Raw genomic sequence first — 14,427 nt, forward strand, 5'->3', positions numbered from 1 at the left:
TAGACTATAGTATACTTCTAGCCTATAACCCCCCAATTGCTTCTAGCTATATTAATAAGTTAAATTGAAGTTTTAAGCCATTTCACTTAAGCCTAATATTGACCTAGAACCTATAGGCTTTTTTTAGGAAGAACCCCACCTATACTTGCCTAGACTGTGGGTTGGTGGGTTAAGCCTAGAGGAACCTACTATGTTTGGGTACCCGCCTACACCAGCCCGCGGTCCAACGGGCTCGACCCGTTCGGGTACCCGTGGGCTTTTCCCTAGCCTACCTTCCCCGGCATCTAGGTACACTCTCTCTTTTGCTCGCAGCCCTTCCTCACCTTTTTTTTTCATCCCTCGTCTTTATTTTGTCGGTAGAGATGGCGTCCTGCTCTCCTTTTGAGGATTACCAAGTCGATCAGGTTTTAACCTTAAGCGTCATTCAAAAACGCGGCGAAATCGTACAATCGACCTCGACGGTTCGTGCACGAATTCGGCAGCTCCAGAGTTTCCGCACGCTTTCTTGCTGCGTGATTGTGGACCTACTGGGCGAAAGCTGTCCCGAAAATCCGGTGTTCCTAAAGCTTTACGACAGGCGCTTCTCCGAGCAACTTCGGCGCGATCACGGAATCGACCAGTGGACCGTAGATGTGGAAAAGGAGTACATCAAGGCCGTCCGGACGGGCGCAGCGCGCCAATTTCTTCGCAGCCTCCAGACCATTCCTAACTTTGAGGAGGAGACGGGGGAGACTTGGGACGACGGCGACATCGAGACATTCCTAACTGACCAAGCTCACAAACTGTTCGAGGCCGAGATCACCGTGTACGATACACTTCGTGGCATCCAGGGAAAGATGGTTCCCCGCCTTGTAGCACCCGTCCATCTCGACCTCTCCCTCCAAAACGACGGCATCGGCCACACCGACGACGCGGAACTGCTCCACATCAAAGGAATATTGCTTCAGTACATTGACGGTTTCTCCCTATCGAAGGTGCAAGATCACGCACCAAAATCTGAATGGCAAGGCATCGTTGATCAAGCGGTCGCCATCGTCCAGGTGCTCGGCGACCACGGCGTCCTTAATAGAGATGTGCGACCCGACAACTTTATCGTCCAGCGTGACGAGGTGGATAGTTATCGGGTGTTCATGATTGACTTTGGCTGGCTCGATTGCGAGGCTCGAACGAGTCGGACCGCGATTGGGCCAAGGCTAAGTTGGAAAAGGACGAGGAGGGAGCGGTCGGCTGGTGATGAAGAAGCGGCTTGCCAGAGAAGGATTTGAGCTCCGATTCGAGAATTCCGATAGGTACATGGAATGGGCTGGGGAAGATGACGAATGATTGTATCTGTCCGGCCAGAGTAAATTGAACCATCGGACTCGAAGGACTCGGGCGCGAAACCGGAGGTCGAGACTGCTAAGTCTGGAACGGCATCTCTCCTTCTAGCTGTCCCCACTTGCGTGTAACCAATATCATACCATAACTAAAGACCTATCGACGTTGTATGGCAAACAGATGTTGAGCAAGTGGGAGACGGATTAGAATCGTCGCCGTCTAGCTCCTGCGTGTGTGCCCGAAACTCGGTGCTGAAACTATCCCTGGCGCCTGAGGTTTGGTCTATTTCTTGTTCGATGGAGATGATCATTCTAGAACCGTGGCCTTCTTCCTTAGTGCCACTGTTAGCTGATTCCCCCGAATCCGAATGGACCATCCCTAATGGATAAATGCCCCGGTAATGCCCATGGGATCAAACCTTGAAGGTATTCTCGAAGAAGATGGACTTGAGCTGTGAGCACACTACTATCAGAACGGAGGCTTGAAGAGAACAGGTATCCGGCCCAGCATCGAGCAAGCCAATGCCAACTGCATTACTTCTCTATTGTCTTCATGCGGGCTAAGTCACAAGAGATCTAGCTTATTCCCTTGACACGAACATGAACCTAAACAGGAAAGCGACTATCCGGTGAGATCCGTGAAACTGATCGTCGTGACGCCAATGGTCTTGCCATCGGCCAGACAAAAGCAGCGCAAAACGCCTTCTTCAGCTCTAAAATCTACGCCGACTTCGTAATCGAGCTTGTATTCAATGCGACCCCGCACCGTCCTCTTCTCGAACCTGGTCATGTCGACATTCGTAAAATCCACAGTAATAGTGCCGATGTGCTCCATTCCTATAGGAGTGTCAGTCAGCCCGTGCCCAACCTGGGCAGATCTAGCCCAGCATACCAGGGTCGTCGAAACGTTCAGGCGCTAAGTCAAGGTTGCAAGAGTACAGAGTACTGTCGAAGACGTATGAGTCACCCGGTGACCAGGTTGTTCATACCGAGACCGTTCGGTACGTCGAATCGGAAAGTTCTGCGCCCTATGCTCAAGCTGTTACCTGTTGTCCTCAAAAGTATGAGTCTAACGGCGAGAGATTTGAGGCAATGGCCTATCACAAACCTTCCGTATCAGCCAGTCCACACGGCCACGACAATATGTTTTACCCCAGTCAATGTAGGCATGTTCCTCACTGTCAATACCCGGCCGAAAGAGCAGATCGCAACGGAAACCATAATGGCGACGGCAGATGACCATGTGCGGCATCGCTCCCTCAAGACCCCTGATAGCAGCACCACGAACGACAGCAGCTTGGCTATCATTACAGTTAGTGCCAGATACAAGTCACGATATCCCTCACGGGCTGTTGAGTTCGTTTTGTTGTTGACTTTGGGGCTTTGGACGTAAGGAAGAGGTAAGGGACTCGGACGGATTATGGACATTACCAGAAGGTTGGACGGATGCATTTGATTCCGTCGTTGGAGGCGCACCAGGCGTCCAGTTTCCGCTTAAGGTAGTCCGAGTTTCCAAAGCCACCAACCAGGACTATCGTCTACAGGGCCGTCAGTTTATATGGTTATCTAGACTTTGTTTACAAAACCAGTGGGTTCGCGAGCGAGACTTACATTGATTCGCTTGCCCTTGGTGCGCGAAATGTGCTCAACCTGGTGACCGAGGAGACGAAGGATATCCTGGACGACGGGGTCAGAGATCCCCTCCATGTCTTGTCTAAGGCAGACGATCAATGTCAGTGACCTGTCATGCCAGTCGCTTTTGATGGTCGAGGCGTAGTACTCACTTCGTTAGGATAACAGCTGCCTCATCCTGATCGTAGTGCTCCGGGTCCAACTCGCCCTGCATGCTGATAGGATGAATGTCATACGAATCGTTTTCAGAGCTGCCAAAGCTCTGCTTTGCCTTCTCAAACGATGCCATGAACTCGCTTCCAGGACCTCTCCGCCTAGACGGGACATTTTCGAAAGACGACTCGAATCTTCTGGTCATCAGCGAGATAAAGTTCCGATCAATATAGGTAGATCCGCACTTTCCACCTGACGACGTGCATTAGCGAGGTGGTTCCATCTGGTGACCACAGAAGGCAGAGAAGCTAAGAAGCACCATACCGATCCCGACACAAAGCTCATCAAACTCAATTGATGGAAACGTTCTTCGAATCGTATATGTCATGATATCCTGAGTAGTCCATCAGTTCTAGCCATGACGACAACCTTGACCTTCTTGCGGCCGACGAAGCTTACCACCGTTCCCCCTCCACAGTCGAGAATAAGGACATTTTCTCCAACCTGGCATAAAAATCAAGGTCAGATGACAGTGCAACAGTGCGCTCACATCACCTCCCTGGAACTGCTCTCACCTTTGCCGCATTCGTGGATCCCGGCCGAAGGTCTTTCCTTAGTGCTGCCACTGCTGCTGCTTCGGGTTCGGCGACGATCCGGATGGCATCGAAAGAACGGGAGCCGAAGCCAGCCGCCTTCGCCGCCTCCCACGTCGCTATCCGCGCCTGGTCAGTCCAGATAGCCGGTACCGTGAGGTAACACTCCATCGGTGTCATATCAAAAACCGCGGGGGTTATGCGCATTTTGAGGTTATCGACCACGAAACGGTACACTTCGGTAAGAAAGTCCTGGCACACGATCTGCGCATCTTTGCCTCGAGGGATATGGAACAGCGCCGAGCCAGTGGCGTCGCGCAATGATGGGTCGTCAAACTCGGCCGTTTCTGCCGACTTGTCCAGCAGCAGCTTCGTCCGAGAACACGACACCATGCCTGCGCGCACCTCATATCCCCAGTGATTGCGGCACGCACCTCGGTTCTCCGAGTTGTAGGCAATGACCGTGGGTGTCTTCCAATTGCCTTCAACCGGGCGCCCATCGCCAGGCCAGGTCCGGATAACGTCGATATCATCGATGCTTGTCTTGTCCGAGGTCACGTAACTCACTCCTGAATAAGGTTATTGAGTAGGCGGAGCGTGTCTGGTAAGTTATTAAACTGGGGCTTACCTGTGAACGTGGTGCCGTAGTCTACCCCAAGAATGATCTTCAGTCTACCCGCTGCAACTGCTTGCAATCGGGCGAATCAGCTACCATTTTGCAATACCGTTCACTACCGTAGGTTCTAGCCTGAGAACGGATATGGCAGGATTTCGTTGACGGTGTAGGCAGGGACAAAGCAGGACAGATATCTCTGCTTGGACAGAAGGACAAACGGACAAAGGGACGAATGGTGTTTGTGCGGTGTATGTGGGTAGGCTTCATGCAGATTAGATGCACGTTTGCTTTAGGGTGACGACGGTGAGAGTGACCCAATGTTGGAACGAATCTGTCGCAGCGGTTATCAGCCCGCAGCTATCCATAGCATAAGAACACCATCATTGGCCATGGATCGGAGAACGACTTGGACCGATAGATCAGGCTCGTCACGCCCTGTTGCCTCCCGCCTGGCAATGGATGATTTGGACAGAACCAAGTGAGTGGTACGGACGCAGGTAGTGCCGCTGTTGGGTGTTTACCTGCGCGCTGCGCACAAACTTTCTAACTCTTTCCCAAACACCATTAGGCTTCCCAAGTCCCCAACAGATTACAACCCTTCGCGTATTCTCGACGCAACATTTCCAAGGTGTCTAGGTCCCTTTGCTTGTCTAAAGTTCCCATCCAAGTCTTTGCTTTTCATTATAAGTGAATCAGTCAGTTGAGACAGGTCGTCGGAGATGGAAGACCAACTTGGGGACGAGTACTCTGCCACCTCACGCAGTTCCTGCCACTCATCTCCCGTCGGCAGATCCCAACGTCCCGGAAGTGCAAGTCTTGGCCTATTCCTGGGATGGTTTGGACTCGTGGGTGACCCACAAGCAGAAGCCGCTCAGAACGGTGCCTCGGTCGAAGTGTTGCAGCGCGAGGTCCGCGAGCTACGGAGCCGGGTCCGCAACGCACGCAACGAAGCCAAAGAAGCATGGAACAAAGTCGGCGCTGAACAGGATGTAAACCGGAAGCTCCGTCAAACCATCGAGGAATTAGAGTCCGAGCGCGACAGCTTGGGCCGCAGCGTGAAGGAGTTGGAGGCGCAGATCCGACAAGTCCAGGCGCTCGCTTTTGAAGGAATTGGAGACGACTCCTGGGCTGCGGGGGACGATAGCACGGCCCGTGTCGATCTAGAGAACCTGCATGGCCGCCTTAAGGCCTGGGCGAAGAAATATGCAATCGATGAAATGAGCGAGGTTCAGGGACTGGCCCCCGACCAGTTCCAATCCTTTATTCAGCTCCTAGCCCAGGTCGTCCGAAACCGTTTCGACGCGCCGAATGTCATCGAGAATTTCCAATCTGGACCCATGAATCGAAAGTCACCTGCCATATGCATTCAGGGGTTGCTGTCCCATCATGTGTATGTCAATATTGTTGGCCAACCATTCTTCGTTCTGGGCGAAACCGGCAAGGCGTTACAGAATGTATACCGAGCAATCTACCGAGGTAAGAAATCAGAGACAGGGAATTCCAACTTCGTTCTAGCGAACGCTGACGTCTACGAAGTCAACGGAAATGAGTCGCATGCATGGCGGTCTAGGACGCTTCGGCTCCTCGCTACACCTCCAGCCGACATGCAACAAGGGGACAAGCCGCACGACTATAGTGCATTCCAGAAAGCAATTTGCCACCAAGTCGCCGAAGAGTTCTTCAGTGGACCGGCCAAGCACCTGATCCAATCATCACACCGCGAGAGCAAAGACTCGGACGGGCAGTGTTTCAAGGACTTGGACTCGATCGTTCAGTATGCAGGGGACCTGTCCTACAGGTTGTGGACTCGTCGGACAGTGGTTCGTGTGGTGTCCTTGCCCGACCTTTGCAATATGCCCTTCAGAGGAAATTCCGACCTAATGAAGGCGCACCCCCTCCACCGACTGTATGAGGACGAAGACCGATGTGACGGCTGGCTGATTGGAGTCGTGGCGCACCCGGCTGTTCTCGCGGACGGGACCAGCGATGGGAAGGATTACAATACTGCTCGCGTGTGGATGAAGGTAGAGGTTTTGTTAGCTGAAGAATGAAGATGCTGGGGTCATGTCTGGGATAAAGTAGGCCACTCCGAGTCACCAAGCGAGGTACCGTATGGCCTTGCATGTTCCGCGCTCTTGGGAGGCTGAGGGTGCGATGCCAAATCCGTTCTGAAGGTAGCGAAGTTACTACGGCAAACACTTCCGATAAAGCTGATGTCTAATGACGGTCGGGAGACTTGCTACCAGTGGCCAGACAAGGGAGGCGTGCAGGTATGCCATCCACTGCATTATGCTGAATCGGGCAGGTCGAATCTATGTAGGTATACTGACAGCTCCCCCACTGCACAAGGTAAGCAGAGCAAGAAAGCAACTCCGATTAAGGTACTTCAAACTTGAAAAAACCCGGAGGGCAAGCATGGATCACTACCTTATCTTCACACTTTAACCCCGCGCACAAAATCGCCATGAAACTCATCAACAACCTCATAGCCATCCTCCTTGGCGGCACTACCCTCCATGCCTTCCTCTTTCCCGCCCCAGAATCGCCATATACGGTTCAGTGGACATCATTAGAGCTAGTCGACGCCCGCCGCCACGACCCATTCAATAGCTCCCACCCACGGCGTATCATGATCTCGCGCTTCACTCCAATCCCCAAGCACCATTGCACCGAGACCTGCATTGTACCTTACATGGATGACTTCATCGCATCCCAAGAGGACGCAATCCTACAGGGCTTCATCGGGAGCAGCGTCGTATGGCCAAAGAACATCCTCTCTAATCTCTCCCTCTCCCTTTGTTGTTCCGACAGAAGACGCACCTCTCACCACCCCTCCCCTCCTCCTCAGTCCTACCCGGTCCTCCTCCTCGGCACAGGTCTCAACACCACACGCCTCTTCTACTCCGCCACCGCCCAGCACCTCGCTAGCGCCGGCTTTGAGGTGATTGTAATGGACCACCCCTACGAGACAGACGTTGTCCAGTTCCCTTCGGACGGCACCGTCATATACGGCGGTCGCGTGCCCCGTGATCCCAACGCAACTGAACAGCTCAACTTCGCCCTCGACGTGCGGGCGCAGGACGCCTCGTTCGTGCTGGACACGCTTTTTCGCATTCCATGGTCTGAGTCGCGCAAAGTAGCCAAAGTTGGCTTTGTCGGGAGTTCGTTTGGTGGACCGGCGGCGGCGGTGGCCATGTATGCTGACAAGAGGATTGCGGCGGGGGTTAATCTGGATGGGTATATGTTTGGCAAGCCTGCGTTAGAGGAGGGTGCGCCTGGTCCGTTTTTGATACTGGGGTCGACTGGGCATAACTCGTCTAGTGATGACTCGTGGGCGAGGTTTTGGGATGCTACAATGGGTAATGATAAGAGGCTTCAAGTTCAAGGGGGTCGACAGAAATGGATGAAGGAGTTGACCGTGGTAGGCTCGACTCATGCAACGTACACGGATTCGTCTCTGATCGGGGACATATCTGGCCTGAGAGATAACCCGCAGTTGGTGGAATTGGTGTTTGGAGGGTTCACCGGGATGCGTGCCATGGAGATCATGGGGGAATATCTGTCGAACTTTTTCCGTTTTGCGCTGCAGGATGCTGGGGAGGAACTACTGGCTGGGCCGAGCTCCAAGTTCCCCGAGGTCCAGTTTGTTAGAACATTGGAGAAGGGAAGTGATCCACCATCCTAGGTGATTAGAAATCCTGATTACGAACTTTATTATACCTGACCCTGTCTAGCTACTGCCCGGCCTTGTCTGTTGTTGATAGAGATGGACACCTAGCATACCTATTAGAAGCTTGAATGGATGAAAAGATCATCATTCATCAATCGTTTCCATAACTGAGACCGACGTAGTGTTGTTGATCTGTGCCGGCAAGGCGAGATCTAAAATCGAATCCCGTATATGGACACCGCGACATACACTGGCAGCGAGGACCTAAATATAGCATCGTAGATAAGGTAGTCAGTGACTGGTCGGTCGCATCCGGAGGTAAAACTACCTCTCAAAACAAGAGAAGAATATGCCATACCTTATAGAAAACCTTTTCGACATCGCGAAAGTTGCGGAGGTCGCAGACCATATGGTTATCAACCCCAAGCATGTTGGCCACGGCTCCTGCATACTGGTACTTGGCCCAATCCGAGACCTCGGTTGTTAGCGACTTCTTTTGATCGGATTCTTCATCTCTAACACAGACTACAGCGAGCATTTGATTGGCACTACGGTAAGGCATCTTGCGTAGCCAGACCTCTTGCAGCTCGGTGAAGTCGGCGTGGCTTCCATCCTCGGCGCAAATTAAGACCACGTCGGCTCGCTTGTAAGTGCGCTGAAGAATTCCGCCATATTCCGCCATGCCGGTGGCATCTTCCAATAGAATCTGATGCGTTTGGCCCACGTACCTGAATTGTGTCAGCTGTGCCTACATGTAGGTAGTTGGAGGAGTGCAAGGGGCTGCCATACCGCATAGTTGTCTTGTAGCCTTCATACATATTTGTTGAAAGGAGCAAGTCGTCTGGCCTGGCAGTCGAATTCATGGCTGCATGGCACAGCTTGGTGACGGGAACACTTGGGCCCACCAATAAACATCTAGACAACTCCGTCAGTGTGGTCCCAGGGTAATGGACCGACTCTATAGTAGGTAGACATGGATGAACCAACCGAAGTGTCTGAACATGTGTATTGTAGGAGGCTACCATATCATCAGAGAAGAAAGAGGTCATAGTAAGTTGGGGCCCAAGAACGTTGATATCTCCAAGAGTGACTGGCAAGGCAAAGACTGAGGCGACGGATATGGCATTGAGGCTCAAGCCGGACAGCATCGTCCAAGCGTTGCTTTTCGCCACCGGACTCGTAAAGGATGCATCCATTCTCTTTGACTTCGTGCGGAGATAGACTCGAGATCTGTGTAGTTCCTTCTCAAAACTCGACTGGGGGAGAGGCCGGGCAGACCGGGTAGCAAGATTAGCGGTGAATGCCCTTAGACGGGAGCTCCCGCCCCAACTTCGAGGAGTATCGGATTGGTATATGGTGGACTGATCGTCGTCAAAGAACTTGACGGACCCTGCATCGTTGTTGTAGACGGCCTCCATGCGCATGAGGCGAGTTATAAGTTCGTTGTTTTCCCGCTGCAATGCATCTATCTTGACGGAGAGCTCATCTCGTGATGTCTGGGCATCGATGTCGGAGGCACTAGAGGCACGGAAATGAATTTTGAGTCGGAGTAATGGAAGAATTGGCATGCTGGGACCCTACCATTGTAGTACATTCAGCATCAGAACCATTACGCTTGATGCTTCTCCAGTATGTCGACCGAATGTTGTATCTTCTTCTCCGCCAGGTTCCAGCTTATCCGATTCAAAGGAGAGCCCATCACTCTCTTTAGCAAGGATTCAACCTTGGAAAGTGTGAGCACACATTGAGTGAACACAAGAACGAGATGATCCAGCCGTATCATGTCCCTTCGGTGCGAGGGCACCACGTCCAGTTTCTGAATGAGGATTCCAACCATATCGAGAGTACAACCCAGCTCGTTGACTTTGAGCAGGGCCGTGTGAGCCAGCTGCGGGGCATCGGCGACGCTGGAGATGAAGGCAGATAAAGGCTGCAAACCTTTCCGGCGGTTGCGAGAAGGCCGACGACGCCTGCTGCGATGCTCAGCCGGTCAGCCATTTCAACAGTTGCGTCGCACAACAGCAAGACAGGACACTCATCCAAGCAAGGCTCCGCAAAGCGCCATGGCGGTGAGTGAAGTGCAAATGGTGTGGGATGCGGAGGTGGACGAAAAATTAGCTGTCCAATATCGTCAATCAGCCGCAAGAAGGAGATGCAGTGGCGTTGCGCTCGGGTCGTGTTCCGGGGTCTCTGTCACAAGCGTGTTGTATGTATGTACTTGTACTGGGCAGTACATAATACGTGCAGGACCTGCAGATTGCGGCTGAAGATGCCTAGACCTCAAAGCCTCGCACCAAATTGCAAAAGGATGACCAGGCTGACTGGAAAGCCTCGATGGCGTCCCCTGAAACAACCAGGAACGCTAAAGCAGCAAGGCACTACTGCATTGTCAACCTGTGGCATCTCTGGAACGAACAGCACCAGTTTAGGACATGGAATCTCGCGGCGGAAACTCGGGTATTATCTTTGTTTTTTAATCTTGATCTATGCCTATTGGCCAGTTTGCAACCGAGCCCTTTACCTGGTCATGTTGAGCGAAAGGTTCGTGCAGTCGTATATGTTCCAGTTGTCTTTCATGTCAACATCTCACAAAGACAAGGCTCTTCCCCATTTACATGGCTGGTCGCTCCGGGTCCTGTATTCTCGCCAACTCCAACATTAGCCTGTATATATATACAGCTCTATCCTCGTCTCTCATTGCTCTCGCCGCCCACTCTCTGCCTCGTTCGGCCACGGTCTTTGCCCTCGCCCTTCCTTCCTCGGTTCCTGTCAGCCAAGACACCAACTCCGGCACTTCGCCGAGGTCTTGGCTGACGGGTATGTAGTGCACCCACGCGGCGAGCCGTTCGTCGTGCCACTCCCGAAACAGCGTCTGCTTCAGCACGGCAGACCTGGACGACAACAGTTTTACGAACCGCCCGCTGATGCCGTTGCCGTCCAGGTCGAATACCAGCTTGGATGCCAGTGCCGCGTCCTTGTCCGCTCTGGGCAGCACGTCAAAGTATTGTTTTTCAGAGTCGCATATGTCATCGCGGCATTGAAGGATTGTGGTAAATCCGACGTCGAAGAGGTCCCTGCCGAGAAGGGACGAGGCAGCGCGGTGGAAAACGCCGTCTTGTTTACGGAGATACCAGTACGTCTTCCCAGGCTCCAGGTCCTGCGCCAGCGCCACGAACCTATGTCTGTGATACTTCTTCCACTCATCGTCGTTGGCCGCCCATCCCCCGGTGGTGGACCCAGCCCAATAGAGGTTGTTAGCCTTCAGATCCCACTCCATGTCTCGCCCTTCGTCATACACGAACCCGTCCTCGGCGTAAGCAGGGCTCGGGAACAGCACGTCCGCCATGGTTGTCAGCGTCCCCGACGACAGCACCGGTACCGCCCCGTCCACAAGCAGGAACGTCGTCGGGCTCATTGCTATACCGTGCATGTCCCTGTACTCTGGGTGCCGGCACAAGTCCTTGTCTGCGTTCGTGTCCGTTACAAACGGCAGGCCGTGCGTGTTAATCCCACCGCGCGCGCCCTGCTTCTTTAGGGTTAGGGAACCGCTTTCAGGGGCACAGCCTCTCGTCAGGACATCCCAGACGGGCTTTCGAGAGAGGTTGGTCACTCGGACGCGTTCCCGTTCCTCGCCAGTTGACTCTGCCTCGGGGAGCATCACGCGCGGTTCATCGAGTGGGTTGACTAGAAACTCCACATCCGGTATTTTACCCGTCACACCCCCTAGCCACCTCAAGAGGGTTCCCTGTATCTGTGGATTGTTGCAACGCGTCTCTCCCGTCTCCCCCTTGAATTCACAGTGACACAACTTGCCATCCTTCGCGCCGATGGCCTGTGCCATAGCCTCTCTGACCTCCTGCCCGCTCATTTTCAGAAACGGCGCGATGGCCTGGTGTATCATGTCGAACTCGTCGATGATGGGAGACGCGTGAGCCACGGCAAAGTCATACCACGCTTCAAACCCGGAAGGGGGCTCCAGGTTGTACCGCCGCTGGTACTCGAGCACTGCGGCCATGTAGTTGAACGACTGCCGTCCCAGCATGGCGTCAAAATCTGCCTCGGCAGCGCGTGCCAGGACCTCGATGGGATGCTTTTCTGGTGGGAACAAGGTTCTCAACGCGCCGATGCCGCCCATGTTTACGATGAAGGCCATCAGGGGGAGGACACCAAGCGCCCAGAGTCTTGTTCTTGGCTTGCTCTCCTTTGGGACCATGTCGATGGTCTGGCCGAGGGAGAGGAGGGAGGCGACGAGGTGCGATGCGGCATACGCGTAGGACGACCGGTCACCCAGCGCTGAGCTGTAGGTGGATGTAATGGCAAAGGTACCTATGGTGCTGGAGACGCACCACGACGAGTCCCTTGTCTAGACACAATCTTCTCGTTGGCGTGCGTTCCATTCATATGCAATCGAGGAGGCAAAAGGGGCATGAAAACGTACCGCCTTCAAAGTAAAGAACCAGCTCAAGGCCTTGACCGATGCAACCATAACCACCCTGAACAAGGCTACCTGAAGCTCATGAGAAACTAGGAAGCGAACCCCCATGGCAATGGCCAGAATTGGCAGGATGCGGAGCCCCAACGAGAGCGCCATGTCTTCGACCTGACTACTCTCTGGGGCATCGCCACGTCCCTGCTGGCCGCCAGCATGTTCGGCATCCCCATCCACAGCGGACGCGGGGCTTGAAATGGCGAGGTAGCCTCCATACAGAAGAGCAACCACTGCGACACAGACAGCCAGGGATGGAAGGCTGATGCCGCTGGATCCCACGAGTATTACACAGGAAAAGGCGGCAATGAGACCGGAACTCCATCTAGCGGTTAGGGGCGGCGGAAAGACTCGCAAGCCGGTCTTGATAGAGGTGGTAACTGGGCCGACACCAGCGAGAAGGAGAAGGGGGGTCAATGCCGGCTAGGCAGCTCATTGTTAGTATGTATTATTCCATACGAGAGGAGAAAAGGAAGGGAGGGGGACTTACCCAGAGGACGATGATGCGCTCCTCGGCCCTGTACCAGCACGCGGCCCCAACGCCGAGGGCAAACAGCCATGCCTTGGTCGAGGGAACAGCACCCGAAGCCCTGCTTGCTGTGCCGAGGAGCGTCTTGCTCGTTGTTGCTCTGCTGACACTGCCATAGCGCCGGACGAGCAGAATCACAGCGGGCAGGGTGGCCCAGCAAACTACCTCCGATGGCAGCTCGACGTTCGGCGTGGTCAGGTACTGGACGAGGGCGGAGAAGAGCAGGGCCGCGCCGGCCGAGAACATGATTAGGGGCCGCCTTTAGCGTTTACGGAGGTGAGCGCACATCTCAAGCCGGAAGGTTAGGGCGGCTGACGGTAGGTCATGGAGAGCCCGCAGCTCCGTCGCGAACGTTGACTGTCGCAGAAAAACAAAACAAATGGAAGTCTAGAAACGCAAACCCCGCTGAAAGTTGAGAACTCGAGGGCCAGCGGACAACCGTTCCTCTAATAACAGACAGGGATAACATCAGGGCGGCGCCGCATTGTCACATTGTAATTTCAGCGCGCTTATAGTCGCTAGCTGATACGGGCTTGTCATCGTATCCGGCATGCTGGCACTGTACCGGATGCGATATGCATGGTGGTTGGGGGGGCGCTTAACGACAAGGCGTTGCTCTTCCTCGCCCTATCAGGAACGGCGGGGCCCCTTTTTCGGACCCACTGGGCTGAATGCTGTAGTAAACATTTAACGTAGCCCAGGCCGCCCAGCACCTGCGGCGCAGCGCCAAGGCCACAAATTACTACCTTAGGTACATAATATATGGTTTGACAAAAATGCCTTGCCAAGTTGGCAGCAATCGTAAGGTAAGTATTTGAAACCGCGTGTCGCCCATCCAGCTCTTCGGTAATCACCGCAAATTCTCACTCGTTAGGACAATACGCTAAATTGACACTACTGCAGCCACGTCTCGTTGGTTTCAGGCCCATTGTGACCCACATTTAACTTTTGGCCACCAATGGAACGCGATACCGATGAGAATTGAAACCCGTACAGTACAGGGACGGTACGGAGTAATCCGTAGGGCTAAGCATCATGAACCAGGGGCTGAGCAGTCATGTGACTCATGTTTGGTTGATAGGGAGATAGGCTACGGAGTAACTCCATACACACCATGACCCACATTCAACTTCTGGCCACCCAATGGAACACTGCCTCTACGTGAACCAAACAGTACTCCGCACGAAGTAGAACTGCACATTTCTTTCCATCGACCTATTTTGCTAAGTATCCCAAAACCTCTATGTTTCTCAGTAGCTACCACTACCATTTTAAGTAGGGTTCCGCTCATGGTGGGTTCCCGCTCAGACAGCCACTTAGACGCTAGCAAGCCACAACAGACTGTGGCAATCTCCAATCCCAGCTCGTCTAGCCACATCTGAATGTGGCTTACCAGGGTCAAAGTGGCTGTGTGAGCGGGAACCCACCATGA

At 53.6% G+C, this 14,427-nt stretch overlaps 6 protein-coding genes across 6 annotated transcripts; 3 read left to right on the plus strand and 3 right to left on the minus strand.

The window, feature by feature from the left end:
- The first annotated feature begins 245 nt into the window (after positions 1-245).
- Positions 246-1,566, plus strand: N656DRAFT_784553 (uncharacterized protein). The gene has a single exon (XM_064816195.1). It carries the CDS (start codon positions 363-365, stop codon positions 1,263-1,265), a length of 903 nt encoding a protein of 300 aa, XP_064665599.1. The 5' UTR covers positions 246-362; the 3' UTR covers positions 1,266-1,566.
- A 372-nt stretch (positions 1,567-1,938) lies between these two features.
- Positions 1,939-4,701, minus strand: N656DRAFT_792756 (actin-like ATPase domain-containing protein; the record flags this gene model as incomplete). The annotated part of the gene is made up of 12 exons (XM_064817109.1): positions 1,939-2,153; positions 2,209-2,261; positions 2,322-2,344; positions 2,425-2,584; positions 2,748-2,854; positions 2,928-3,030; positions 3,101-3,353; positions 3,426-3,495; positions 3,561-3,605; positions 3,677-4,263; positions 4,323-4,379; positions 4,689-4,701. The coding sequence occupies 12 exons, from the start codon at positions 4,699-4,701 to the stop codon at positions 1,939-1,941; spliced, it is 1,686 nt and encodes a 561-aa protein (XP_064665600.1).
- Positions 4,702-4,866: 165 nt separating this feature from the next.
- Positions 4,867-6,512, plus strand: N656DRAFT_784559 (uncharacterized protein). Its single transcript, XM_064816196.1, has 2 exons — positions 4,867-5,786; positions 5,847-6,512. The coding sequence occupies exons 1-2, from the start codon at positions 5,030-5,032 to the stop codon at positions 6,359-6,361; spliced, it is 1,272 nt and encodes a 423-aa protein (XP_064665601.1). The 5' UTR covers positions 4,867-5,029; the 3' UTR covers positions 6,362-6,512.
- Positions 6,513-6,657: 145 nt separating this feature from the next.
- N656DRAFT_784560 (uncharacterized protein) lies at positions 6,658-8,127 on the plus strand. The gene has a single exon (XM_064816197.1). The coding sequence runs from the start codon at positions 6,775-6,777 to the stop codon at positions 7,993-7,995; it is 1,221 nt and encodes a 406-aa protein (XP_064665602.1). The 5' UTR covers positions 6,658-6,774; the 3' UTR covers positions 7,996-8,127.
- A 184-nt stretch (positions 8,128-8,311) lies between these two features.
- On the minus strand, positions 8,312-8,843 carry N656DRAFT_802101 (uncharacterized protein; the record flags this gene model as incomplete). The annotated part of the gene is made up of 2 exons (XM_064818207.1): positions 8,312-8,708; positions 8,770-8,843. 2 exons carry the CDS (start codon positions 8,841-8,843, stop codon positions 8,312-8,314), a joined length of 471 nt encoding a protein of 156 aa, XP_064665603.1.
- A 1,580-nt stretch (positions 8,844-10,423) lies between these two features.
- Positions 10,424-13,446, minus strand: N656DRAFT_784564 (glycosyltransferase family 90 protein). The gene is made up of 3 exons (XM_064816198.1): positions 12,957-13,446; positions 12,419-12,889; positions 10,424-12,343 (listed from the first exon to the last, which is right to left on the minus strand). Exons 1-3 carry the CDS (start codon positions 13,239-13,241, stop codon positions 10,592-10,594), a joined length of 2,508 nt encoding a protein of 835 aa, XP_064665604.1. The 5' UTR covers positions 13,242-13,446; the 3' UTR covers positions 10,424-10,591.
- Between the last annotated feature and the right edge of the window lie 981 nt (positions 13,447-14,427).

This window comes from Canariomyces notabilis, assembly GCF_033297395.1.
Source record: "Canariomyces notabilis strain CBS 508.74 unplaced genomic scaffold N656scaffold_35, whole genome shotgun sequence".
Lineage (NCBI taxonomy): Eukaryota > Fungi > Ascomycota > Sordariomycetes > Sordariales > Chaetomiaceae > Canariomyces > Canariomyces notabilis.

Coding starts and splice junctions, on each gene's coding strand:
- N656DRAFT_784553 (XM_064816195.1), top strand. CDS start 363: ATGGCGTCCTGCTCTCCTTTTGAGGATTACCAAGTCGATCAGGTTTTA.
- N656DRAFT_784560 (XM_064816197.1), top strand. CDS start 6,775: ATGAAACTCATCAACAACCTCATAGCCATCCTCCTTGGCGGCACTACC.
- N656DRAFT_784559 (XM_064816196.1), top strand. CDS start 5,030: ATGGAAGACCAACTTGGGGACGAGTACTCTGCCACCTCACGCAGTTCC. Junction 5,787..5,846: donor ATACCGAGCAATCTACCGAG/GTAAGAAATCAG, acceptor ACGTCTACGAAG/TCAACGGAAATGAGTCGCAT.
- N656DRAFT_784564 (XM_064816198.1), bottom strand. CDS start 13,241: ATGTTCTCGGCCGGCGCGGCCCTGCTCTTCTCCGCCCTCGTCCAGTAC. Junction 12,890..12,956: donor AGCGCATCATCGTCCTCTGG/GTAAGTCCCCCT, acceptor TGAGCTGCCTAG/CCGGCATTGACCCCCCTTCT. Junction 12,344..12,418: donor GGTTCTTTACTTTGAAGGCG/GTACGTTTTCAT, acceptor GATTGTGTCTAG/ACAAGGGACTCGTCGTGGTG.